Genomic DNA, 21795 nt, shown 5'->3' with positions numbered 1-21795 from the left:
AACTGAACTCAGATCCTCTGAAGAGTAGTAAGCACCCTAAACTGCTGAAACTTATCTCCAGACTTCCTCACTTGCTTTTTATTAAGCAAACAAAGACTCCCAGTCTCCTGATGTTGCATTTTAAATCCCTTTGACTCTGGGTTTTTCCAGACTTGGCACAAGAAATAACTCAGAATGAAACTGTGTTGTAGCGTCTTATTGTAAGAACAGGACATAACAAAACACATCTAATGATCAGTTATTTCCTTTTTTTTTTTTTTTTTATTTTATTTTTTTTTTTAATTTTATATGCATTAGTGTTTTGCCATGGGTGTCCAGTCCCCTGGAACCGGAGTTACAGACAGTTGTGAGCTGCCATGTGGGTGCCGGAAATTAAACCCAGGTCCTCTGGGAAAGCAGTCAGTGCTCTTAACCATTGAGCCATCCATCTCTCCAGCCCAATCAGTTATTTCTAAGAGTTTTGATTGGATATTTTCACATGAAGCCAAGTTTATTAAGCTGAAGACTTCATGACACTGTATTCTATGACTCACATTTCTAAATGTTTAATATTTTTCAAGTCTTTACTATTTTTATTACTTTTTTTTTAGTATTTTTATTACTTTTAATATAAATTCTACTGAGTTGGAGTAACATTATAAATTTTCCCCCTTATTTGAATTACTTTGTAGGGTATGGTCAAACTCTTACTATATATAATTCTTTAAGGAATATCATCTTCATATAGTTTTCTTGTTCATACAGAATAATTTTCTTAGAATAGATTACCATGAATAGGGCTCATTTCATTGAGTCTTGTTACATATAAGAGATACATATATCTAAAAGGTAATGATTGAATAGGTCTGAAGTCAAATACAGGTAGAAAGGGCTTGCCAGAGATGTCAGAGTTCAGCAGAGTTAGAATTGTACTTTCTGTATATGACTCCTTAACTTTTGTTTCAGTGATTGACATAAAACTGGAAAAGCCTCAGGAGCAACCAGTCAGTGAAGGAGGCTGTTCCTGCTAATCTTCCCCTGGCATCTTCAACCCTTCTGCAGAAGCTCACTGCTTTGGCCCCCATATTCTTTCATTGACTGCAGTGTGAATATTGGCTTGAACCTTTTCCCTTCAGTAATAACGTATTGCAATTCATCATTGCTGCCTGTTTCGTGGAGATGATCTATTAGCTTCACAAGCACAAAAAAGTCAGTGTCTTCATTATTTATATTTTTAAAAGCCAAACAATTCAGCATATTCGTGATAACTTTGAGGATTAGATACATTTTCTTAACATTTTTTCCCTTTTTAATGTTATGATAATGTACTTTAAAATGATGAAAATCTCAGCAGTGTGAGTATGGCTTGTCAAGGAGCAGTGTGTTCACAGCAGCATTTGCTACCTTCTTTCTGTCTCCCAGCTTTTCTTATCTCTTGCTTCTCCCTTTCCCTGTTCATACCCTCCCCAAACAAACAAGAGGTGGCAAACAGCAGTCCAACCAAGCCCTTTGGAATTATCCTTAGTTTTATAGATGCCATTGGCTCCAGGCCATGAGCCACAATGTCCAAAATTATTCTTGAGCACTGATATAAACTACTTAGACCTTCTTTGAGGTCAGAACTCAGCTATTGCTATTAATGATGGGCAGTGCCTGAATGAGGAAAGGGTTCTGTTGTGTCTTCAAAATGATTCCTAATGAATTGACTGAGTGCTTACAGGTAAAGGTGCATAAAACATGTTTCTGACCAGAACAGGTAACCCTTTCACATGAGCTTTAGACTCTGGGAGAGAAAAGCAGCCAAGTACTTCAGAACTGTTTTTCAATATTTATTTCATCATGGAGAATTTATAAAAGTTCAGACAGTTCTCCCCAAATTTTTTAATCGTCTTAAAAAAAAAAATCACCTTTTAAAGCAATAGATTTCACTTGGGTTTCTTTTCTACAAAATGCTATGAAGAGAAGGCATTGTAAAAGTCAATTTCCTTTAAGAACCAACTGGAAAAAAATAAATTGACAGCATGAAGAAAACTGTTGTAGCTAGTAGACATAATGATATCTAAAGTTTACCAACAAAAGAACCCTCACAGAATAGCAAATACTCCTGCTCTGTACATTTGAGGTCGAATTTGAATATGGAAATAATTTCCTTGCAAGCCCCTAGAGGCAGATCAAAGAAAGCTTGCATTAAGAGGGAAAGGAGAGAATGAAAATAAAAGTCACTATAATGCAGATTTATGCCTTATTTTTTAGCGTTTCTAAAATGTTGGGTCTTTCGAGCTGTTTTTGCTTTTTATTAGATCTATATAAATAAGTTAACTAGCAATTTAGTTTTGTATTTAAGCTACAATTAATCTTTTTCTTTGGTGATATTTATTTCTTTGCCTTTTTTTAACTTTGAATTTTTAGGTGTTTTGTTGAGTATTTAGAGCTTCATCACCATGGCAATATGTATTTCCCTTGAAACGTTGCAAACAAATATACTAGGAGTGCACCCTTTTAATCTTTACTAGTTATTGTGAGATTGCTGTGTAAGTTAATAAACACATTTGTAAATACATTGTTTGCAGGGAAAACATTCTGAGTTCTAGCTCAGGAGAAGCCTGCTGAGTTTATGTTGTAAGCATTAACACAGTATAAAGATGAAAAGACAACAAAAATAACTTCACACTTCCTCACCTCCTCATTGCAACAAAATCCTTAACTGGGAAAACCTGACCCCTTCTCCTCCTCTTTCTCCTCTTCTCACTCACTGTCACCTTGTAATACTTGGAGAGCACTTGGATTATGGATCTGAATAGAGAAATACTTTCAGATAATCATTAGCCCACATACCCTGTAACTTATACTCAAAGATGGGATGGAGTTGTAAAGTGCTTTTATAATACATATTACTGTTAAAGCAAGGATTGACTCTTTTGTTTTATTTTGACATGGCATGTCCTGAAATAAATATCAATTCAACATGGCAGATGGTTCACATTCTTTATTTGAAGGAATTGTGATTTCTGAAAAGGGGGGTGATTGTCTTCCTAACTGTTGCATTTGATTCTTCTTATGTTATCTTTGAAAGTAACCAGTATGCAGCTTTTCATTTGGCTTGGGGTTCTTCAGCTGAAGCAGTAAAGTGTATTCACAGTCTCGATTTTTTTTTTTTAAAACACAATTTTGCTGCCAAGTATATATATAAATAAAACACACAAAAAAGTTACTGACTTGGTTTCCCATTCCTGCCAGTGTGCTGAGTATGCATATGCTTCTTCCCTTCTAGAACTATAAAATGCACTTGAAGTAAAATAAGTAAATGAATAACAAGAACAGACGTAAGGGGAACAGGGAGTCTGAAATCTTTTCAAGGTGTGAGAGAGAGAGAGCCCTTACTGTGGTAGCAGTTGGCAGGGTAAACCAGTCGCGCACCAGATAGGACATTTTGGTCAGTGGTGGACCACATATCAAACAAGGTCTCATACAGTTCCAACTGAGCTCAAAAATGATGCCGGGTGATTCTACAAAACATCTGTTGTCTGTGCTAAAGTTAGTATAATCTGTTGTGTGTTCAGTCACATAAAAGTAGAGTATATACAATTATGTATAATACATGATGGCAATAATAAATATCTGTATTGCTGTTTTACTTACTGTTATTTTTATTTATTTATTTATTTTATTATTATTGTTTTGTTTTGTTTTTCGAGACAGGGTTTCTCTGTGTAGCTTTGCACCTTTCCTGGATCTTGCTCTGTAGACCAGGCTGGCCTCGAACTCACAGAGATCCGCCGGCCTCTGCCTCCCGAGTGCTGGGATTAAAGGCGTGTGCCATCACCGCCCGGCAACTGTTATTTTTAAATGTAGTTCTGCTTACCAAAATTATACCAGCCAGACCCTTCCACATGTGGTCACTATGTCTCTTGGTCATAGCGTTCTTTTTTGTTAAGCTTGTGGTGTTGTGTTGATTATGACAGCAGCAGGGAGTAGACGGTACCACACACAGACTTTATAGCTAGGTTTGTGTCATAAGTTATACCATGTATACTCTGATGTTGACTTGGTGAAGAGATTATGTTGCTCTTAGGCAAGGAATGACTAATTACTTTTAGCTGACACAATGATGCGTATGTGTAAATGCAGTACTAAGAAGCCTGAGGCAGTAGGATTGTGAGTTCAAGGTTGGCATGGGTTATAAAGTCATAGGTTGGGGGGGCACATGACCTCGCAAGCAGGGCTTCTGACCACACTAGCCCGTTGCTGGTTTTAAACCTGAGCTTTAACCAGCTGTGGCAGGGCACGCCTTTAATCCCAGCACTCGGGAGGCCATAGCAGGTGGGTCCTGAGTTCGAGGACCACCAGAGCTACACAGAGAAACCCTGTCTCAAAAAGCCAAAAATAAATCAACTTAAGGTTTTTTGGAACTCTAGCATATTTTTAAACCATTCAGATAGAATTGAACGCATAAAACAGTTCTTATGACCCCAGAGTCTGAAGTATTTACTCTCTGGCCATGTACAGAACAAAGGAGATCCCTGCCTTGGATCAGGCACATCTGACTCTGCTGCCCCGTTACAGAAATAGAGGCCACAGGCCGGAGAACTTACAGGGCCGCTGTCTGCAGAGCTAGCGTTAGTGTACTACAGTTACCACGAGAAAGAAGTGTTGATGAAAACAGGGACATTACTGCAGTGAGATGAGGCTTGGGGATTGGCCCTGTGGTTTGTGGACCTCTAAGATTTGCCCCCTCTACTCAACTTGATACTATGGTCTTAGATTTTTCTTTGGGCCGCCAGCTCCCAAATGATGACACAGAGACTAGTTATGAAAGCTCAGCCTTAGCTTAGGCTTGTCCCACTAGCTCTTATAACTTGAATTAACCCATTTCTATTAATCTGCATTCTATCACGTACCACCCATCCTGCTTCTTCCATGTCTCCTCTCCATCCCTGGTCCCTGGCTGGCGACTCCGCCTTCTCACCTATACCTCTTGCCTAGCTATTGGCCCTTCAGTTTTTTATTACACCAATCACAGCATACATTTTCACACAGTGTACAAATACCCCACAGCATGTTCATTCTCAGTGCCTATGCTTGAGACAGATGACAGCTTCCTCAGTGTAGAGGTGTCTCATTCTCAATTCATGAATCTAGCTTCTAGCCCTGGCTGCCCTATGTGTTCCTTTCTTTGGCTTAAATCCGTTTTAGCAGCGATTTCTGCTACTTGACAGCCTCCAGAAGCCTGATGCGGTTCTGTTTGTCCCTCGCCACCAGGTTTCTATGAGAACAATTAATTGGTCCTGCTAAGGTAAGGAAGCTACTGTGGAAACAATCCTAACTCAGGAAGCTGAGAGGGTAGCTCAGTCAGCAGAGTCCTTGTCACACAAACATGAGGACTTGGGTAAAAAGCTGGGTGACACAGCATGAACCTTTAATCTCAGCCATGGGAAGGCAGAGACAAGAGGATCCCTGAAGCTTACTGGCCAGTCAATTTAGCCAAACTGGTGAGACATGTCAAAAATAAGGTGAAGATTGATAAAGACACTCCAGCTGTTGACTATGGCATGCGTGTGTGTACAGTCATACAAATATTCTAACATCAGAGGTCTCAGCAGGTAGTGCCAGCCCTGGATTATCCATCAGCTCAGAGCATAGAACAGAGACCTTAGCATAGCCTCTCCTTTTGAGTCCTCAGAGATGGCCAGCTTCCATCTGCCGTGTTATGGGTAGGGAAAGCGAAGTCTAGAAATGAGTTGTCACAGCCAGGCGGTGATGGCACACACCTTTAATCCCAGCACTCGGGAGGCAGAGGCAGACTGATCTCTGTGAGTTCGAGGCCAGCCTGGTCTACAAAGTGAGTTCCAGGAAAGACACAAAGCTACACAGAGAAACCCTGTCTTGAAAAAAAAAAAAAAAGAATTGAGTTGTCACAAATTCTTCTGCACACATGCTGTCACCAATTCCATCCAACTTCATAATGCGCTCTATCAGTAAATGGTGGGTCACAGAGATGCCCTGAGGAAACAGGACATCCCCTGGAGGAACAAAAGAAGCAGAGCCAGTTCTGGGGACAGTCACGTCTTTATTAGTGTGTGCAGCTGAGCCAATGGAGCCTACCCTCATCTACAGGGAATGCTAGTGGGGATACTAGCTACCGGTCGAGGGATTTTAGCTTTTCTCTTGGCAACTGGGACAGGGTAGTGGAAGAGTGTGGAACAGGATCAAATGGAGAGATTGCTTGCCACATACAGGCAGGCACATGAGGGGTTCCCCAGGATGGTGCCAAGGTGGATCAGGCACCAGAGTGAAATAATGCCACCCCAGAGTGAAGGAAGAGAAAAAGCCTCAGATGGTAACAGTCACAGTAGAGCTGAGCTCCTGGGATCAGAAAGGCATTTCCTAATGGAAGCAACTTCCTAAGGCTGGAGGTCCCAAGGAGCTCACCTGTCCCACAGCCAGGAAACCCAGGGGGTTAGCTCAACTATCATGGGGAAACTAGTAGTGGGAAGACGGTGCCAAACTTCGTGTATGGAGAAAGAATATGTGCCAGTACTAACAAAACAGGCAAGATACTCATTATAGTTCAAATCGTGAAACTTTGCTCCATAAAATGCTCATCACCTTTATCCAGCAAGCTCCTTGGCCTGGAGGACACCACAGTCCAAACCCTGCCTCAACACCAAGCCAACTGTATTCTTTGATTCTTTAGACGAGTCAGGATGTTCTCTACTCATTCTTGCTGCCAGCGGCACCCAGGCTGCCTTGCTCCTTGCCCCCGCGTGTCTTTGTCAGACTAGTAACTAGCTTTGTTGTTTTCTTGTGATCTCCATCCCTCAGACACTTGGAGCCAAATGAAGTCATGTTTGCTGTATCTAGAAGAAATAGCTCTGCGTGTGGTTTATGGGGGTGCTTGGCAATAGGTGAGGATTTCAGCCAAGTCTGCCTAAGATGTTAGCTTCCTCTGAGAGGGAAGGAGGCTAAGTGCTGAGAGGAAGGGGCTAGGGTGGAGAGCTTAATGGAAGGGAAAAGGTCAGAATGAGAGACAGGGTTTAAATGGTAGGTAGCAGAGGGTAGTCCAAGACCCATAAAGGGGTCTTGTGTTCTACATGCACTTGCAGAGGTCAGAGCCCCAGGGCTCAGAACCAGCAAGGCGACCACATGAGGGAACCGAGAGCAGCACCCGTGGCAGCCCCGGCAAGCATGCCCATGGCCAAAGGGGCGCCCGAGCTGTAGCAGGGATCCTCTCTCACTATCACGTGTGTCACACCAGGGCCTGTAAGAAGAGCCAGAGGGTCAGGGTCAGCCCCTGGGATCCTAATCCAGTCCCACGTTGAGGTATGAACTCATTCTGCTCCGCAACCAGAGGAACAGACTTTGAGCGCACCTGTCACTGAGTCCTACAGGTCAAACACTAAACACTGATGTTTAGTGACCATGGTGCTGGGACTATGCTACAGGACACCTCGGGATCCCTAGGCGCCTGGGGATCTCTGCAATATCTGAGGATGGACACTAGTAACCAAGACCTTGGGAATAGGAAGGTGATTGCCATTCCTGCAATAGCCACCTGGGGTCGCCAGCAGCACAGGAATGTCATTGCTGGGCAGTCTGGCTGAATAGGGTCTGTGGAGGCTGGGAGATCAGAGCAGGAATAGGGATGGCTGTTTAGAATCTTGGAATTCTGAGGATTTGAAAAGTACATGTACCCTAAAAGGGCAAAGCCTAGTCTTCACTGATAGGTCATGGACAAGGTCTGGTGCAGGGTTGTGGTGGGCAGAGGGTAGGCATGCCGGGGGTGCTTACCTGCATAAGGTGGCCCATAGTAGCTGCGGACATAAGTGGCCTCGTGCACGTTGGGGGGCACCACCTCGTAGTAGTCCTGATACGGGCTGTAGACGCGTACCTGGGAAGTCCGGTCAGGTCAAATGCCCAGGAACTTCCTGGTCTGGGTTTGGTCCTGACCCCTTCATTCTCCTGTGGCCGCCCTCCTCCCCGGGTACCAGGAAGCTAATGGGAAAGGCACTGCCTCCCGATAAGAGTCCATAACCCTCCTCCTCTAAAACTTCAACCTTTACATCCAGCTCCCAATGATGCCTTTTCTCCTACCTTGACTTCCTACATTGCTCAAATTTCCCATGGCCCCCAAATTCCCTTTATAGGTCTAACAACTCTACCATCCTTTCACTTGGAGAAACCTGATTACTCTCCTAGTCACAGGGAGAGAGAACTGTGGCCAAGCCCTAGGCATCAATTAAAGGAGGACTGGAGCAAAGGAAAGGAAGAGTAGGGAAGAGAAGTAATTGAAATAACTATCATCCAGCATCTACTGCAGAGCGGGTCCCAAGGGAGGTGCTGTCCTGTGTTACCACCTCTGATCCTTAAAGACAGGCATTGCTGTCTCCAGTACCCAGTGCTGTGGGCTGAGGCAGAAGGTGGGGGGAGTGCTGCCCTCCCCTTCAGGTTTCTACCAACCTCCCAGAGCCTAGCTCACAAGTCACCCACTCCAGGAAGCCCTCCTGGTCTCAGAAGTATTTCTTCCTGGGTTCTCTGTGAATTGGATAGTCTCCTCCTTGTCTTCTGTCTTAACCTTTCCACCTGATCCCCAGATGTGTGCCACTTAAGGACAAGGCCCTCAGTTTGTGTCACCAGCAGGAGATAGCACATGACAGGAGTTGGTAAATACATGCATGATTAACAGTAACTGCCAATCCATACCTGCCACTTTACTCATGGGGTAGCAAACCTGGAGGGGGTCAGGGCCCCCTTATCTCCTGGGACACTCCCTCTTAGCCCCCTTCTGGTTTTGTGTCTCTCACTAGGCTTCACACCAGAATGTCACAACTCTCTTTAGAAGTTCGTACCTGCGGTGGTGGTGCACGCCTTTAATCCCAGCATTCAGGAGGCAGAAACAGGTGGATCTCTGAGTTCGAGACCAGCCTGGTCTACATAGCTAGTTCCAGGATAGCCAAGGCTACACAAAGAAACCCTGTCTCAAAAAAACTAAAACAGAAAAAAGGTATGTTTGTGTCCAGCTTTACTAACACAAACAGATTGTGCTACCTCTCCATCTCACAGCTGTTCTGGAAATGTTCTCATCTGTAAATGCCACCACCATGCACCTGAACCAAGAAATCATGTGGGCACATTAATTAAAGGGTTCCTTCTCCATTTTGCCCTTTTGTATATATGCAGATGTGTGTGTATGTAGAAGTCAGAGGTTGATACAAGGTCTTTCTTAATCACTTCAACTTTATTGTTGAGATAGTTTCTCATTGAACCTGGAACTTGCTGGTTCACCCCACCTGCCAGGCCAGCAAGCCCCCAGCACCCTCCTGTCTCTGCCTCCCTGGCACTGAGAAAGTGGAAGGCACTGCTGTTTTCACCTGGGTGCTGGGGGGCTAACCAGGTCCTCACGCTCTCATGGCAAGAACTCCCCCGACTGGGCCATCACCCCATTTCTGAGACAGGAGTTCATGCAGCCTAGCTTGGCCTTGAACTCACTATGTAGGTGAGGATGACATTGAACTCCTGATCTTCCTGCTTCTGCCTCCCAAGTGCTGGAGTTACAGGAATGCACCACTAAGCCTGACTCTAGAACCTTTGCTCTTAGGGGCGAGTGGGTGTGTGATACACAGCCTGGGATGCCAGGAGTATAGGCACATGCCACCAAACCCAGCATTTTCTTCCGTGTGATGTTGGGGTTTGAACCCAAGGCCTGATGCATGTTAGGCAGGCGTGTACCACTGGGCTGCATTTCCATCTCTTGGCACCCTTCTCTTTCACACAAGGTCTTGGGATTCTATCTTCACAATGTGCTCTTCTGACAGCCTATTGGCTGATGCCGAGAGAGCAAGCCACTGGCTTTAGCAGCTTGGACACTAGAGGGATCTTGGTGGGGAGGGGTGTTTTTCAAAGGAATGGGTGGGGGGAAGTCAGAGAAGACTGAAGAATCCTTAAGGAGGGCGAGGAATCAACCTTACTCCATGAGCCTGCCCTGAAGCTACAATGAGCTGGCCTCTGTGAGGCTCTGGAGTGGGTGGAAAATACAACCTCATGTCTCTCCAGGGCTCCTGTCCCTACCCTCCAGCTCTGGGAGGCCCAGAAGAAAACTCAGAGCACCTGGCAACAGGCAGGTCACCCCAGAGACCTCCTGAACAGAAGCCTGAGGGCTTCTCCCATGGTCCAGCCCCTCCTGTGGGAGGAGACAGTGCTGTCCCATCAGTGAGTTACATGTAAATAACCTGGCCTCATCTAAAGGTGTTGTGTTCTGAGGTTTATGGCCTTTCAAATCCCATTTTTTAGGCCTTGCCACTTGAAGTCCCATGCCTGTCTGTGATGAACTGAGTAACACTGATCAAGCTAAGTTAACCTCTCAGAACATGTTGCTCATTAATCCTGGGAGACTCCTGCAAAATGGCATCTATTGACCAAGTACTTCTGGGCTCAGTTGTTTTGCATGCCACAATCACCAGAAGCCTCACCCCATCACCAGTACTGGGGATCAACCCAGTGCCTCCCACATGCTAAGCATGTACTCCACCACTGAGACACAAACCCAACCCCAGAAGTCAGTCTTGAACATGCAGATTTCCAGGCTAGGGGTATATATAGTTCAGTGTTAAAAGCAGTGTTTGCCTAGCATGTGTGAAGCTCTGAGTCTAATCCCCAGCACCACAAAAAATATTTACATAAATATAGTACAGTTCCTAGGCCCCACCCTAGACTTAGGAGGTTCCAGCATGCAGAGGATACCAACATTTGTTGCTGTCATGGAAGTCCCTAAGCAAGTCTAAAACACAGCACCAATGAGCAAGAAAAAGAGTTTGCAATTGACCACATAAGACCACAAGCTCCCATGTCCACTCACATAGCACTAGACCAGGTGTGATGCTGAGCCCTGGGGACAGAGAAAAAATGGAGATCCAGAACCTGTGTGCTGGCCGATCTTCATTGTCAGTTTAACGACTTGGAATCACCTGGGAGACACACCTCTGGGTGTGTCTGTGCAGTGTTTCCAGAGACTTAACTAAGGACGAGAGACCCCTCTGAATAGGACAGCACCCCCCTATGGTATGGGTTAGACTTCCAGACAAACTAAAAAGGGGAAATAAAGCCAGCCAGACACTGGCATTCCCCTTTCTCTGGCTGAATGTGAGCAAGCAGCCTCAGATTCCCACCACCATGCCTCCCTCCCCTCAACAGTGTACCCTCGAACTATAAACCAACATAAATCTCTCATTCCTTAAGTTGCTTCTTGTGAGATACTTGGTCACAGCGATAAGAAAAGTAAGTACTACATTCTGATTCCAAGAAACATCCAGGGCAAGGATAGACCCAAACTAAGTCCCTTCCTTTCTTTCCTTACTCATTCTGTGACCTGTTTATGCCAGTTCCTTAGAAAGACTGTCCCCCATCACTGAGCACTGACTGAGCACATGCTGTACACCCAGCCCTGTGCTGGGCTTCCCTGGGCAGAGCAAATGAGTCCTGGTCCTTGCCTTGGAGGAAGTTCCAGTTTCAGAGGGTCTAAGCAGAGGGGAATAAAGTGACTCTTAGGCCAGGCAGAATGAAGCCAGTGCTAAGAACCAGTGACAGTGCTGTCCTCACTAAGGAGGTGGCAGCCTTTGAGGTAGTTCTTTCAGGGTGAGCATCAACTGGCCAGGTGAACGAAGAAGCTAAGGGTTCGGGCAGCAGAGGACAGCATGGGTATCCGCAGGAGGTTAGAACTAGGGCAGCTGCAGCAGAGGGCAGAGCAAGCACAGGGGTGAGGAGATGTGGCCTGCAAGTCTGGGCGGATACCATGGGCCTTGAAAGCCAGCTGTGGTCCAGTGAGGAAGGAAGCCATTGATGTCCGTGAACAGGGAAGGGATGGGACAGGTGGCTTTGGAGGCTCATCCTGATGGCCCGAAAGGAGGCAGGAAGGGCTGAGCTTGCACTTACCCAGATCCGCCTCTCAACCTTACAGGGCTTCCAGGAGAGGGTCGTACACCTGACCTTCGGGCAAACCCGACGGTTCCTGGGTGGGACGGTGGCTCCAGCTGGGGCCTGCTCCAGCCACAGAAACCCAAGAAGGGAGAGGGAGGGAGATGTCAGATGCCCTTTACACCTTAAGAGACTGGGAGACGTTACCAGGCCCTTACCAGTGTCCTATGCCAGCTCTTCGTGTGCTGGGGAAGGTCAGAGCCGGGGAAAGGGGTGTCAACCACTCAGGAAGAAGGAACAATGGCCTCCTTCTCCCCCGCCTCCGTTTCATGCACATGGGGATCCCAGGCTCTTTACCCCCATAATTCCAGCCTCATCTGTGACTATATCCCCACGAGCCTCCTCCCAGAGTGGGGCATGTGGAGATACAAAGCACAGGCCACTCCTACATAGACTCAGGGACAAAGAAGCCCACAGACATGGATGTGAACAGACAGACAGACACAGATACAAACATAAGCACCAGCCCTAGCAAGCCAGAGCCCACAGGAATGTGTATTTGGGGAGCAAAGAGAAGGGAGCATGGAAGGCCAGGCAGAGGTGAGGGGTCAGTACAGCAGGCAGGTGGACAGGCAGAGGTGAGGGGTCAGTACAGCAGGCAGGTGGACAGGCAGAGGTGAGGGGTCAGTATAGCAGGCAAGTGAACAGGCAGAGGGGAGAGGTGACAGGCAGAGGGGAGCAAGACAGCTTCATAGAGTCACAGAGTGCAGAACGGTCAGCCCTCACCTCCTTCCTGAGTCTTCAGTGCCTCTGACTGGCCCTGCTGGTGGGGGAGGGCGGGGGAGACGGGACTTCGGAGCTCAGAGGATGCTTAGCCGACCTGGCTCTTTGCCCCTGATGGTTCTTGGTCCTCCTTACTTCTAGCTTCTCACATCCACCTCCCACCTGAAAACCCAAGGCGGCCCCCAGTGTCTGACTGCAGCCTCGGGGGGGGGGGGGGGGGGATCTATTTCTCCAACTAGACTTTGAGACCCTTCATGACCCTGATGACCTCAGATGTCACTTCTCCAATGCCACTCCCTCCATGGTAAACCTTCCAACCAGGCCAGACTCCAGCCCTTAGATGCACACATTTGCAAGCACGCACACACACAAATCCATCTTCCCTGCCTCTGCTCACATAGCTCCTCCTACCAATGCCAGCCTCCTTACTAAGTCCGCTAAGCAAGTCTCCAGTGAAGGCTCCTCCAATGACTTAGGATTGTCAGACTCTGAACGGGCCTTTTCTCCTTTCTAAACCTCAGCTTCCCCATCTGTAAAGTGGGACTAATAAACCAACTGCCACCCACCCCAGCCCTTGTTGGAAGATGAAGTGACATAGCCATGCCAGGTAATTAGCATAGTGTCTGGCCCTCCGCAGGTGGATATACTCAAGAGGGTTTCTAACTGTCTTCTCTGCTACTTCCCAGAGGACACTCTGCAGGTGAGAGAAGTCTCAACCGTGCCACAGGCAGAAGCGGCAAGCAGAGTCTGGAGTCCGGCAGGTGGGGGCCCACGCTGGGCCTCAGGCAACGCTTCAGACCCTCACCTCCACCAGTCACTAGGCACTCTTACCTGCATCTCCTAAATGCCTGGGCTCCTCAGCCTGGCGGCCAGCAAGACTTCATCCAGATCTGCAGCCTGTTGCCGGGAGACTGGCCCCAGCTCCTGGCTGGTCCCTGGTTATTCATTCTCACCCTCCCGTTCACTCCCTCCCTACCAGTCCGCCTTTTTGTGCTTGTTTTTGAGACAGGGTCTGGCTCTCTGGTCCAGAGTGACCCCAAGCTTGTAGTTATACTGTCTCTGCCTCCTGAGTGCTGGGATCACAAGCCCACACTGCCACACCAGCTCCAGGATGGCTTTTTGAAAATACAAGTCTGGGACTGAAGAGAATGCTCAGTCTATAACGTGCTTGCCTCGCAAGCACAAGATGGACCTGACTTCCATCTCCTGCATCCATGTAAAAAGCCGTGATGCCAAACACAGGAGGATCCCCTGGGGCTTGTTGACCAGCCAGTCTTACTAAACTGGTGAGCCCCAGGTCCCAGTGAGCAGCCCAGTCATAAAATAAGGTGACAGCTGAGTCAGGTGGTGGTGGCAGTGGCACTCAGGAGGCAGAGGCAGGCAGATCTCTGTGAGTCCGAGGCCAGCCTGGTCTACAGAGGAGTTCCAGGACAGCCAGGGCTACACAGAGAAACCCTGTCTCCAAAAACCAAAAACTAATCAATCAATCAATCAATCAATAAATAAATAAAATAAAGTGATGGCTGTTGAGGAACACCACCCAAGGTTGACCTCTGGCCTCCACACACCTGTGCGCACACCCACAAATACACAGGCACACCATACGTACAAACAAATGAGTTCAAGGATTTTAAAAGATAGCTCGGATCTGGTCAGCCCATTCTTTCATTTTGCTTAGAAACTGTCAACAGCTTACTGGTGCTCTTAGCAGAAACCAGCACTCTTAGAGCAAGGCATGACAGTTTATGCCTATAATTCTAGCACTTGGAAAGCTAAGGCAGGAGGATCACTGCAAATGTGAGGTCAGTCTGGGCTACATGAGTTCAAGGCTAGCTTGAAATTCAAAGTCATACTCCAAGTAAAAAATAATATAACCAATATTCTTAGTACAAGGCACAGGCCTGACCCCTCACAAGCTCTCCTTCCCCACTATCCTTCACCCCATTCCTGGGCTTCAGCCAACATCCTTTGTTTGTTTGTTTGTTTGTTTGTTTGTTTGTTTGTTTGTTTGTTTGAGACAGGGTTTCTCTGTGTAGTTTTGGTGCCTGTCCTGGATCTCACTCTGTAGACCAGGTTGGCCTCGAACTCACAGAGATCCGCCTGGCTCTGCCTCCTGAGTGCTGGGATCAAAGGTATGTGCCACCACCGCCCCGGCCCACCTGACATCTTAACCCCTTCGGGCCTTTGCACATACTGGTCCCTCTTACCTGGAAAAAAAAAAAAGCTGTTTCCTTCACCATAGCCCCACCTTTCACCCAATTTATGTTTATCCTTCAAGTCTCAGGTTGAAGTGAACTCACACCTGGATCAGACCACCGAAAGGGTCGCACACTGCGTGCCTCTGCCATCAGAGCAGTGGCTGATATCAACATGGAATAATGAATTAATTAGCTGTGTCTATATCTAGCCCCTTCCAGGCTGTGTGCAGGAGGGCAGAGACTACGTGCCTTCGTTTGCTTCCATCCCTGGCCCCTGGCGTGGCCCCTGACACATAGTAAGAACCCAATCCATATCTGTCGTGTGGACGAATGAGCCTGTCTTAACCATCTCCAGAGAGGGGACAATAGCCGGCCACCTCACAGGACTGTTCTGAGTGGCGTCCTGACTGACACATGTCCCTCTCTTCTGGCCTCCCTGCAATCCTCCAAGTCTTCATGGAGGCTTCTCTCCCTCCCTCCTGGGAGCCCCTGCTGACTCCTCCCTTCTCCACGGGGGACTCCAGGGGACTGCGGCTGCACGAATCTCTCCACTCCAGACTGAACTAATAGGCAGAGACCGAGTCTGAGTCACCCATGATTCCATGGCATGTGGGGCAGGGGGGAGGCGGGGGGAGGAGGGGAGAGGAGGGGCTCACCGGGGTGGAATTCGCTTCCAACAGTGCTGTCTTCCATGCTCTGTAAAGGAAAGGTTTGCAGGGTAGGCTTATGGGGCTCCCACCTTGTAGATGCTCATCCCCAACCCAGCCGCTAGCCCCACCTCTCCCAACTCTCAGGTAAACAAAGGCAACCGCTCTACTGCCCTAGTCACGTGGGTGGGCCCGGAGGTAAACTAATAACTCTTTGTTGGTGGTTGGGTTTGGTTTTTGTTTGGTTTGTTTTTTGTTGTTTTTGTTTTTATAAGACAGGGTTTCTCTGTGTAGCACTGGCTGTCCTGGAACTCTCTCTGTAGACCAGGCTGACCTAACTCGGAGATCCACCTGCCTCTGCCTCCCGAGTGCTGGGATGACAGGTGTGTGCCACCACCACCACCTGGCAAGCTAATAACTCTTAGTCCAGCCTCCTCTCCTCAGTTATCCCAATGAGTTGGGGCAGGGGTGTCCTAGAGGACTTCTGAGTCTTGCATGTCTGAGTGATGCTCTGTCTGCAACCCACCTCTACATTCTAACTTGCACAGTTTCCCCAAGCCGTGACCCATGCCTCAGGAATGCCCAGTGGATCCAGGACAATTGGGCCTTTGTTGGTTGCCATGGCATCTGGCTGGGGTGGACAAGGCCGCTCTGTGCTATCTGCCCAGATCTTGGCTGCCCCCACACCCCCACACCCATCTCTTTCCTTCTCCTCCAGGGCAGAGGCCCAGCTGCTCAGGCTGAGGGTAGGAGGGGAAAGAATGTAAGGGAATAGATGGCACTGAGGAGGATGCCCTCAGCCTCCCAGGATGGGCTGCATCTAATATTGGGGTGCCCTGCTCAGACACCGCCAGTCGTTTTCTGATGGCAGGTCTAGGCCTACCCCTCAGCTCAGAATCCCACCATCAGGGCATCTCTTACAAGCAGGTCTTTTGAGATGCCACTGGGTATGCCTGTTCCTTTCAATCAGTCTGAGTGAGGGATCACTTCACCGGCTGCCAAATGTCTGATTCCAAACGTCAGGGAGCCACTACCCGAGACAGGTGTGCCTCTGTCTCCGAGTTCTCTGTGTATGCACCACTTACCAGTAGTTATACCATTGTCCTGTGCTCAGCCTGTGTGACAAAACCTTGCTAACTGGCCTTAATCCCCTCTCTGGTTGCACCCCAAGATCCCACTCCACACGTCCTGTGAATCCACTCACATGGCGTCATCCCGGGTCTCCGCACACAGGTGCAGGCGGGAACCCTCCCGGAGGTTCACTGTCAGCAGGCCGTCTCGGCTCCTGCCCTCTGGGGGCTGCACATCTGAAAGAAGACACACACACATGAGGATTCCAGAAACATAGGCCCTAGCTGCCCCCACCCCAGGAAACCACACCCAGTGGTAGGAATTGACTCTTGGGGTCCTGTTTGCTGGTCATTGCTAGCCTCTGATCCCACATACTTTCTTGAGAATCTGTCCGTTATACCCTCCAAACCCTTTCAGCCTTTCCACATTACCGCCTTCCGAGAGCATCTCTCAGTTACTGTACTATAGTATGGCTTCAGTCTTGGTTGAAGCTTTAGATTCACTGTGTGACTCTAGGCCAGTTACATCACTTCTCTGAGCTTCCTTATTTCATCTTCAACCACTCTCTAGTACCCGCAGGTATTTTATCTGGACTAACCCCTGGGGTAAAGCATAGGGCAGGAACTCAACCAAGCACCAGACTCAGCTAACTGACCTACAGTTGGCAAAAGCCCAGAGCGGTATTTGTGGGAGCTCTCTGAAAGCAACCAAGAGCCTTCCAATTGCAGTTCTCAGACACAGGAAAAACCCCGACATGGGCAGAGGTCCATCAAAGAAGTGCTTCTGCTCACCGTGACACTCTTGGCCGACCTTTATATCTCGGACATTGAAGTGGATAAGCACGCGGTCCTCCTCGTCCTGTGCCGTCTCGTCATGGTAGTAACCCAGCGTGCCGTCCAACCACAGAGCAAACCAATTCCGCTTCCAGCGGCGGAGGATGGAGCCTGCATGATATTCCGGACCCACCAGGGACGCTGAACCCTACCTTGCTAGGGACAAGAGCCCCAGATGGGCTCCCCAAATCCCTTCAGCTCTGGCCCCCATGACTATCACTTCTTTCTTGTCTATCTACCCTCTAAAATGAGGACAAGGCCTCCTTTCTCTATTTCTCAGCCCTGCCAGCCACCACAGAAGGGGCTCAATAGAAGTGTTGGACTATGACTGGCCGCTCACACCAACTTGTGGGCGCTTCCCAGAAAAGCCCACATCTCTTCAAAGGCAAAGACCTCTCCCTACTGGAAGCCTCTATCTTGTCTCTTAGCTACGGTTTGAGTGACAGTTATGGGTCTCTGCCTCTTGCACCACATTGGGGTCTGCACTTCCCCACATGAGGTCCTAAAACCCAGCAGGACTGGTGTCTGCCAAACCAAATGAACTGAGAGTGGACAGGGGTGAGGGACACTGGGGGCTCCTAACCCAAAGTTCTCCAAGCCAGCTCCTCTTCAGTTTACAGCACTGGCTGGATGATGGGGGGGGGGGGGGGCGGGAGGTGGCTGGGGCCACTGTGGCTCTAGACATTTTACAACTGAAATGGTAATAGGACATATAAAACATTAGAGGGGCCAGGCGGTGGTGGCGCACGCCTTTAATCCCAGCACTCGGGAGGCAGAGACAGGCAGATCTCTGTGAGTTCGAGGCCAGCCTGGGCTACAGAGTAAGTTCCAGGAAAGGCGCAAAGCTACACAGAGTTCCCTGTCTCTTAAAAAAAAAAAAAAAATTAGAGGGCTTCCTAGCCAGGTGTGGAGGCCCACACCTGTAGTTCCAGCACTCAAGGAATTCAAGGCTAGTCTGGACTACTAAGACCCATCTCAGAGAAAATAATAAAATTAGGCATGGTGGTACTTGCCTGTAATCCCAGCACTCAGATGGTAGAGACAGGAGTTCAAGGTTATATTTGGCCACATAGTGAGTTTGAGGCCAACTGGGGCTACATGAAACTTTATATTCACCCAAAGCCTCACAACATGTCCCTCAAAAGAGGACTTCTTAGAGCTATGGTTCTGAAAAAGAGATGTATCTCACTTTGCTTTGGGCCTTGGTCTGTGTCCCACCTGGGTTGGGGCACACACAAGGCATCAAACTTAGTCAGTACCCCGAGGAATGCGCAGTTTAGAGGCTAGGGCCAGTATGGGCTGGGAAAGGGAGGCGGGAATCCTGACCAGTGAGAACAGTTGTATTGTAAGTTAGTGTGGAGAAGGGAGCCTCTGACCCAGCTTAGTGCTCCAGGGGCAGAAGGGGTTCACCAAACGAGGGAAATCTAGGCGGTCTAGAAGAGTGCAGTGTTACTAAACAGCCAGAAATGGGAAGAGCATGAATAAAGAGGAGGCCAAGGGTCCTGGTGTAGGGGAGAAAGGTTCGCCATGATGTGTAGAACACACCGTTTCCCTCCGCCCCGCCCCAGAATCAGGTGCAAGGCAGACAAGGACTTAACCCAGAATCACTCACTCTGTCTCCACAGCCAGCCGCCCCTCACCAGGGCCATTTCTTCAAAAGGACTTTCCAGGGTGGAGTCGGGCGGGACCTGTCAGAGGAGCCGGGACACACAGACCTCACAATTCAATGCAGCTCCTGAGAGCGAAGCCCCCAGCCCTGCCCTCCCTCGAGAGTCATCCAGGAACCATGCAAGGCTGCCTTAGTAAACAAACACAGGCTAGGCACCCTCTGCCCCACCCCCACCCCACCCCCCAAGGCTCTGCTCCTGCAGAGAATGGGCACACTGTCCCGCTGGGGTCAGCAGGCAGCCACGCAATAGGACGGGTGGGGGTGGGGATGGGAGCCAGGCCAGGCTCAGTTCCAGAACCTTGCCAAGTCCCTGCTCCGTGCACCTCTGGCCTGAGTGAGGCAGGTAAAGATGAAGTGTGGAATTCTTAAAGCTCATAAAATGTTAGAACATTGGATTTGGAAATGGGACCAGCACACAGTATCAGAGTCGGGGCAATGAATTTCCATGCTAGGAAGAGCCATTTCTGAAGTACACACACTAACACTGCCATTAAGCACTGTGTGCCCGGTGCATTTCTCTGCCTTCGCCCATTATCTCTCTTCAGCTTCCCAACCATCCTCGCCATCATTCCTGTTTTAGAGACGGAGAAACTGGGCCTTGGAGAGGTCCAACCTTGACTACGAAGCAAAGGAGCTCGGATCCACACCCAGCCACCTCAGCTTCTCTCCAGGAGCTTTTAAAACATGAAATGCCAGTCGGGTGTAGTGGCATAGCCTTTAATCCTAGCACCCCGGAGGCAGAGGCAGGAAGAGCTCTGTGAATTGTAGGCTGACCTGGTCTACATAACGAGTTCCAGGCCAGCCAGACTTACACAGTGAGACTCTGTCTCAAAAAAACCAAAACCAACCAAATGAAAAACCACCGCACAACGTGCAGGATCAGGCCGGCTCAGAATCATAACTGGGGATAGGGGGTGGGGGCAAGCACTGCTAGTCTTTAAAGGCACCCCATCCCCAAGGTGATTCTAAAAGGCAGCGAAGTTTGCCAGCCGCTGCAAACCTCCCCCAGACAGCCCTTTTAGGTGGAGACCTTCACTTTACAGGGGGTCGAACTGAGAGGGTCGGGGCAAGTGACACATCCCTGTATGTGATGGAGCTTTGCACAAAAGTCCAGGTGCCTTCTCTTATTAAAGGAGGACTTACTTAAGAGCGGCGCCTCTGCCCTTCCCCCACCTGCTCACACCTGTTGCTGCGCAACTCGGGCTGGCACACCTAGAGTGGAAGCCTTGGCCTCTTGTGTTTCTCCTCTGGCTCATTCCCCTCTCCAAGTTCTGACGTAGATCTTACAAGAGAGTCAGGTGCACACTCCCTCTCAGGTTCCCCTGGATGCACACCCACCTGTCCACACCTGTTGGGGTAACTGCTGCCACAAACGCCCGCTACTCGATGAAGCTGCGGCCCCAGCCAGTCGTACCTGCGTTTTGCACACCCTAGAGAGCTTGAGGCATTGCACTCCCCAGGCAGTGCCTGGGGCCTAGCTGCCCCCAGGCTCCGCCCTCCAGACCCAACTCACTCCCAGGGAGGGGGCGTGGCGTGGAGAAATTCAATGACCGAGACATGCTGGGATTTGTAGTCTGCAGTCCTACACGGGGCAGAAGCTGCCTGGAGTAGCAGTTCTGTGCTGACCCCAGAAGGGGTAAGTAAAAAAGGCTACACATATAATTTTATTTTCTTCCTTTCTCCTTTTCTTGTCTGTTTTGTAACAAGGATCTGCTTATATTTCCAGGGCTGCCCTTCAAGTGATCTGCCTGAGCAGCTGGGTCTACGGGTGTGTACCGCCACACCCAACTTAATTAGGACATTTATTTGTTCACTTATTTTCATAAAATACTTTTGCCCTTTTGGTACTAGAGATGTATTTCAGGACCTGCTAAGTACTGATCTACACTCCATCCTTGACATAAAATAATTTCTCTTAAGAATGTGTGGATGGCCGGGCGGTGGTGGCACAGACCTTTAATCCCAGCACTCGGGAGGCAGAGCCAGGCGGATCTCTGTGAGTTCGAGGCCAGCCTGGTCTACAAAGTGAGTTCCAAGACAGGCACCAAAACTACACAGAGAAACCCTGAAGGGGTAAGGGAAATGTCTCAGCACAAAGAACTGAGTTCAGATCCCCAGAACCCTCATTTTAAAAGCCAGTATGGCAGTGAGAAAGAGACAGGTGGATCCCCGGGGCTCACTGGCCTTCCAGCCTCGCCTGACCATGAAACACTGACTCAGAAAACAAGGTGGATGGCTACCTAGAAAGGCATCTGAGGTTGAACTGTGGCCTCCGCGTGCACACGCATAGCCATTCACATCCCCACACACATAAAAATAATCAAATAATTTAAAAAGAGAGAGAGAGAATGTGTGGTTGAAAGCCTGGCCTGACATTCTCAAGAGGTGGAGGCAAGTGCTGGAGCCTGGAGGATCATCAAAGGTCAAGGCCAGTCTGGTCTAAGAGAGAGTTCCCAGACTACATAATGAGACCTTGTCTCAAAAACAATAAATTTTAAATGAAAACAAAAAGAATGTACAGCTTGAGGTCTCATTCTGAGAAGAGAGTCAGAAAGAGAAAGGATGAAGGGATCTGTAGTATAGATCTATAATCCTCAGATACCTGGGAGGCTGAGAAGCAAGAGGATCACAAGTTCAAGGCCAGCCTGAGCTACAGAATGAGTTCAAAGCCAGTCTGGGCAACTTAGACTCCATCTCAAAATTTAAAA

General features: G+C 48.6%; 2 protein-coding genes across 6 annotated transcripts in view; one reads left to right on the top strand and one right to left on the bottom strand.

Annotated features, from left to right (window-relative positions):
* Positions 1 to 2948, top strand: part of Rab6a (RAB6A, member RAS oncogene family) — a 36736-nt gene extending 33788 nt beyond the window's left edge. For both annotated transcript variants that reach the window (XM_052762357.1, XM_052762356.1), the window contains exon 8: positions 946 to 2948. In XM_052762357.1, the coding sequence (XP_052618317.1) occupies positions 946 to 1010 (65 nt within the window). In that variant the 3' untranslated portion in view covers positions 1011 to 2948. The remainder of the gene's footprint in view (positions 1 to 945) is intronic.
* A 3078-nt stretch (positions 2949 to 6026) lies between these two features.
* On the bottom strand, positions 6027 to 20568 carry Plekhb1 (pleckstrin homology domain containing B1). Of its 4 annotated transcripts, none has more exons than XM_052762351.1 (8): positions 20426 to 20568; positions 19031 to 19106; positions 17377 to 17529; positions 16719 to 16821; positions 15524 to 15563; positions 11905 to 12009; positions 7768 to 7867; positions 6027 to 7237 (listed from the first exon to the last, which is right to left on the bottom strand). In XM_052762351.1, exons 2-8 carry the CDS (start codon positions 19065 to 19067, stop codon positions 7101 to 7103), a joined length of 675 nt encoding a protein of 224 aa, XP_052618311.1. In that variant the 5' UTR covers positions 19068 to 19106; positions 20426 to 20568; the 3' UTR covers positions 6027 to 7100. The 4 variants fall into 4 exon arrangements, with proteins under 4 accessions (XP_052618311.1, XP_052618312.1, XP_052618313.1 ...); XM_052762352.1 differs by having other exon boundaries at positions 20436 to 20568; XM_052762353.1 differs by having other exon boundaries at positions 20502 to 20531.
* Positions 20569 to 21795: the final 1227 nt, after the last annotated feature.

Source organism: Peromyscus californicus, unplaced genomic scaffold, assembly GCF_007827085.1.
Source record: "Peromyscus californicus insignis strain IS unplaced genomic scaffold, ASM782708v3 Scaffold_4__1_contigs__length_199733344, whole genome shotgun sequence".
NCBI classification, from domain to species: Eukaryota; Metazoa; Chordata; class Mammalia; order Rodentia; family Cricetidae; genus Peromyscus; species Peromyscus californicus.
Note: the sequence above shows the minus strand (reverse complement) of the source record. Positions and strands in the feature narration are given on the sequence as shown.

Coding starts and splice junctions, on each gene's coding strand:
- Plekhb1 (XM_052762351.1), bottom strand. CDS start 19,067: ATGGCCCTGGTGAGGGGCGGCTGGCTGTGGAGACAGA. Junction 15,564..16,718: donor GAGACCCGGGATGACGCCAT/GTGAGTGGATTC, acceptor TTTCCTTTACAG/AGCATGGAAGACAGCACTGT. Junction 12,010..15,523: donor TGGAAGCGAATTCCACCCCG/GTGAGCCCCTCC, acceptor TGGCTGGAGCAG/GCCCCAGCTGGAGCCACCGT.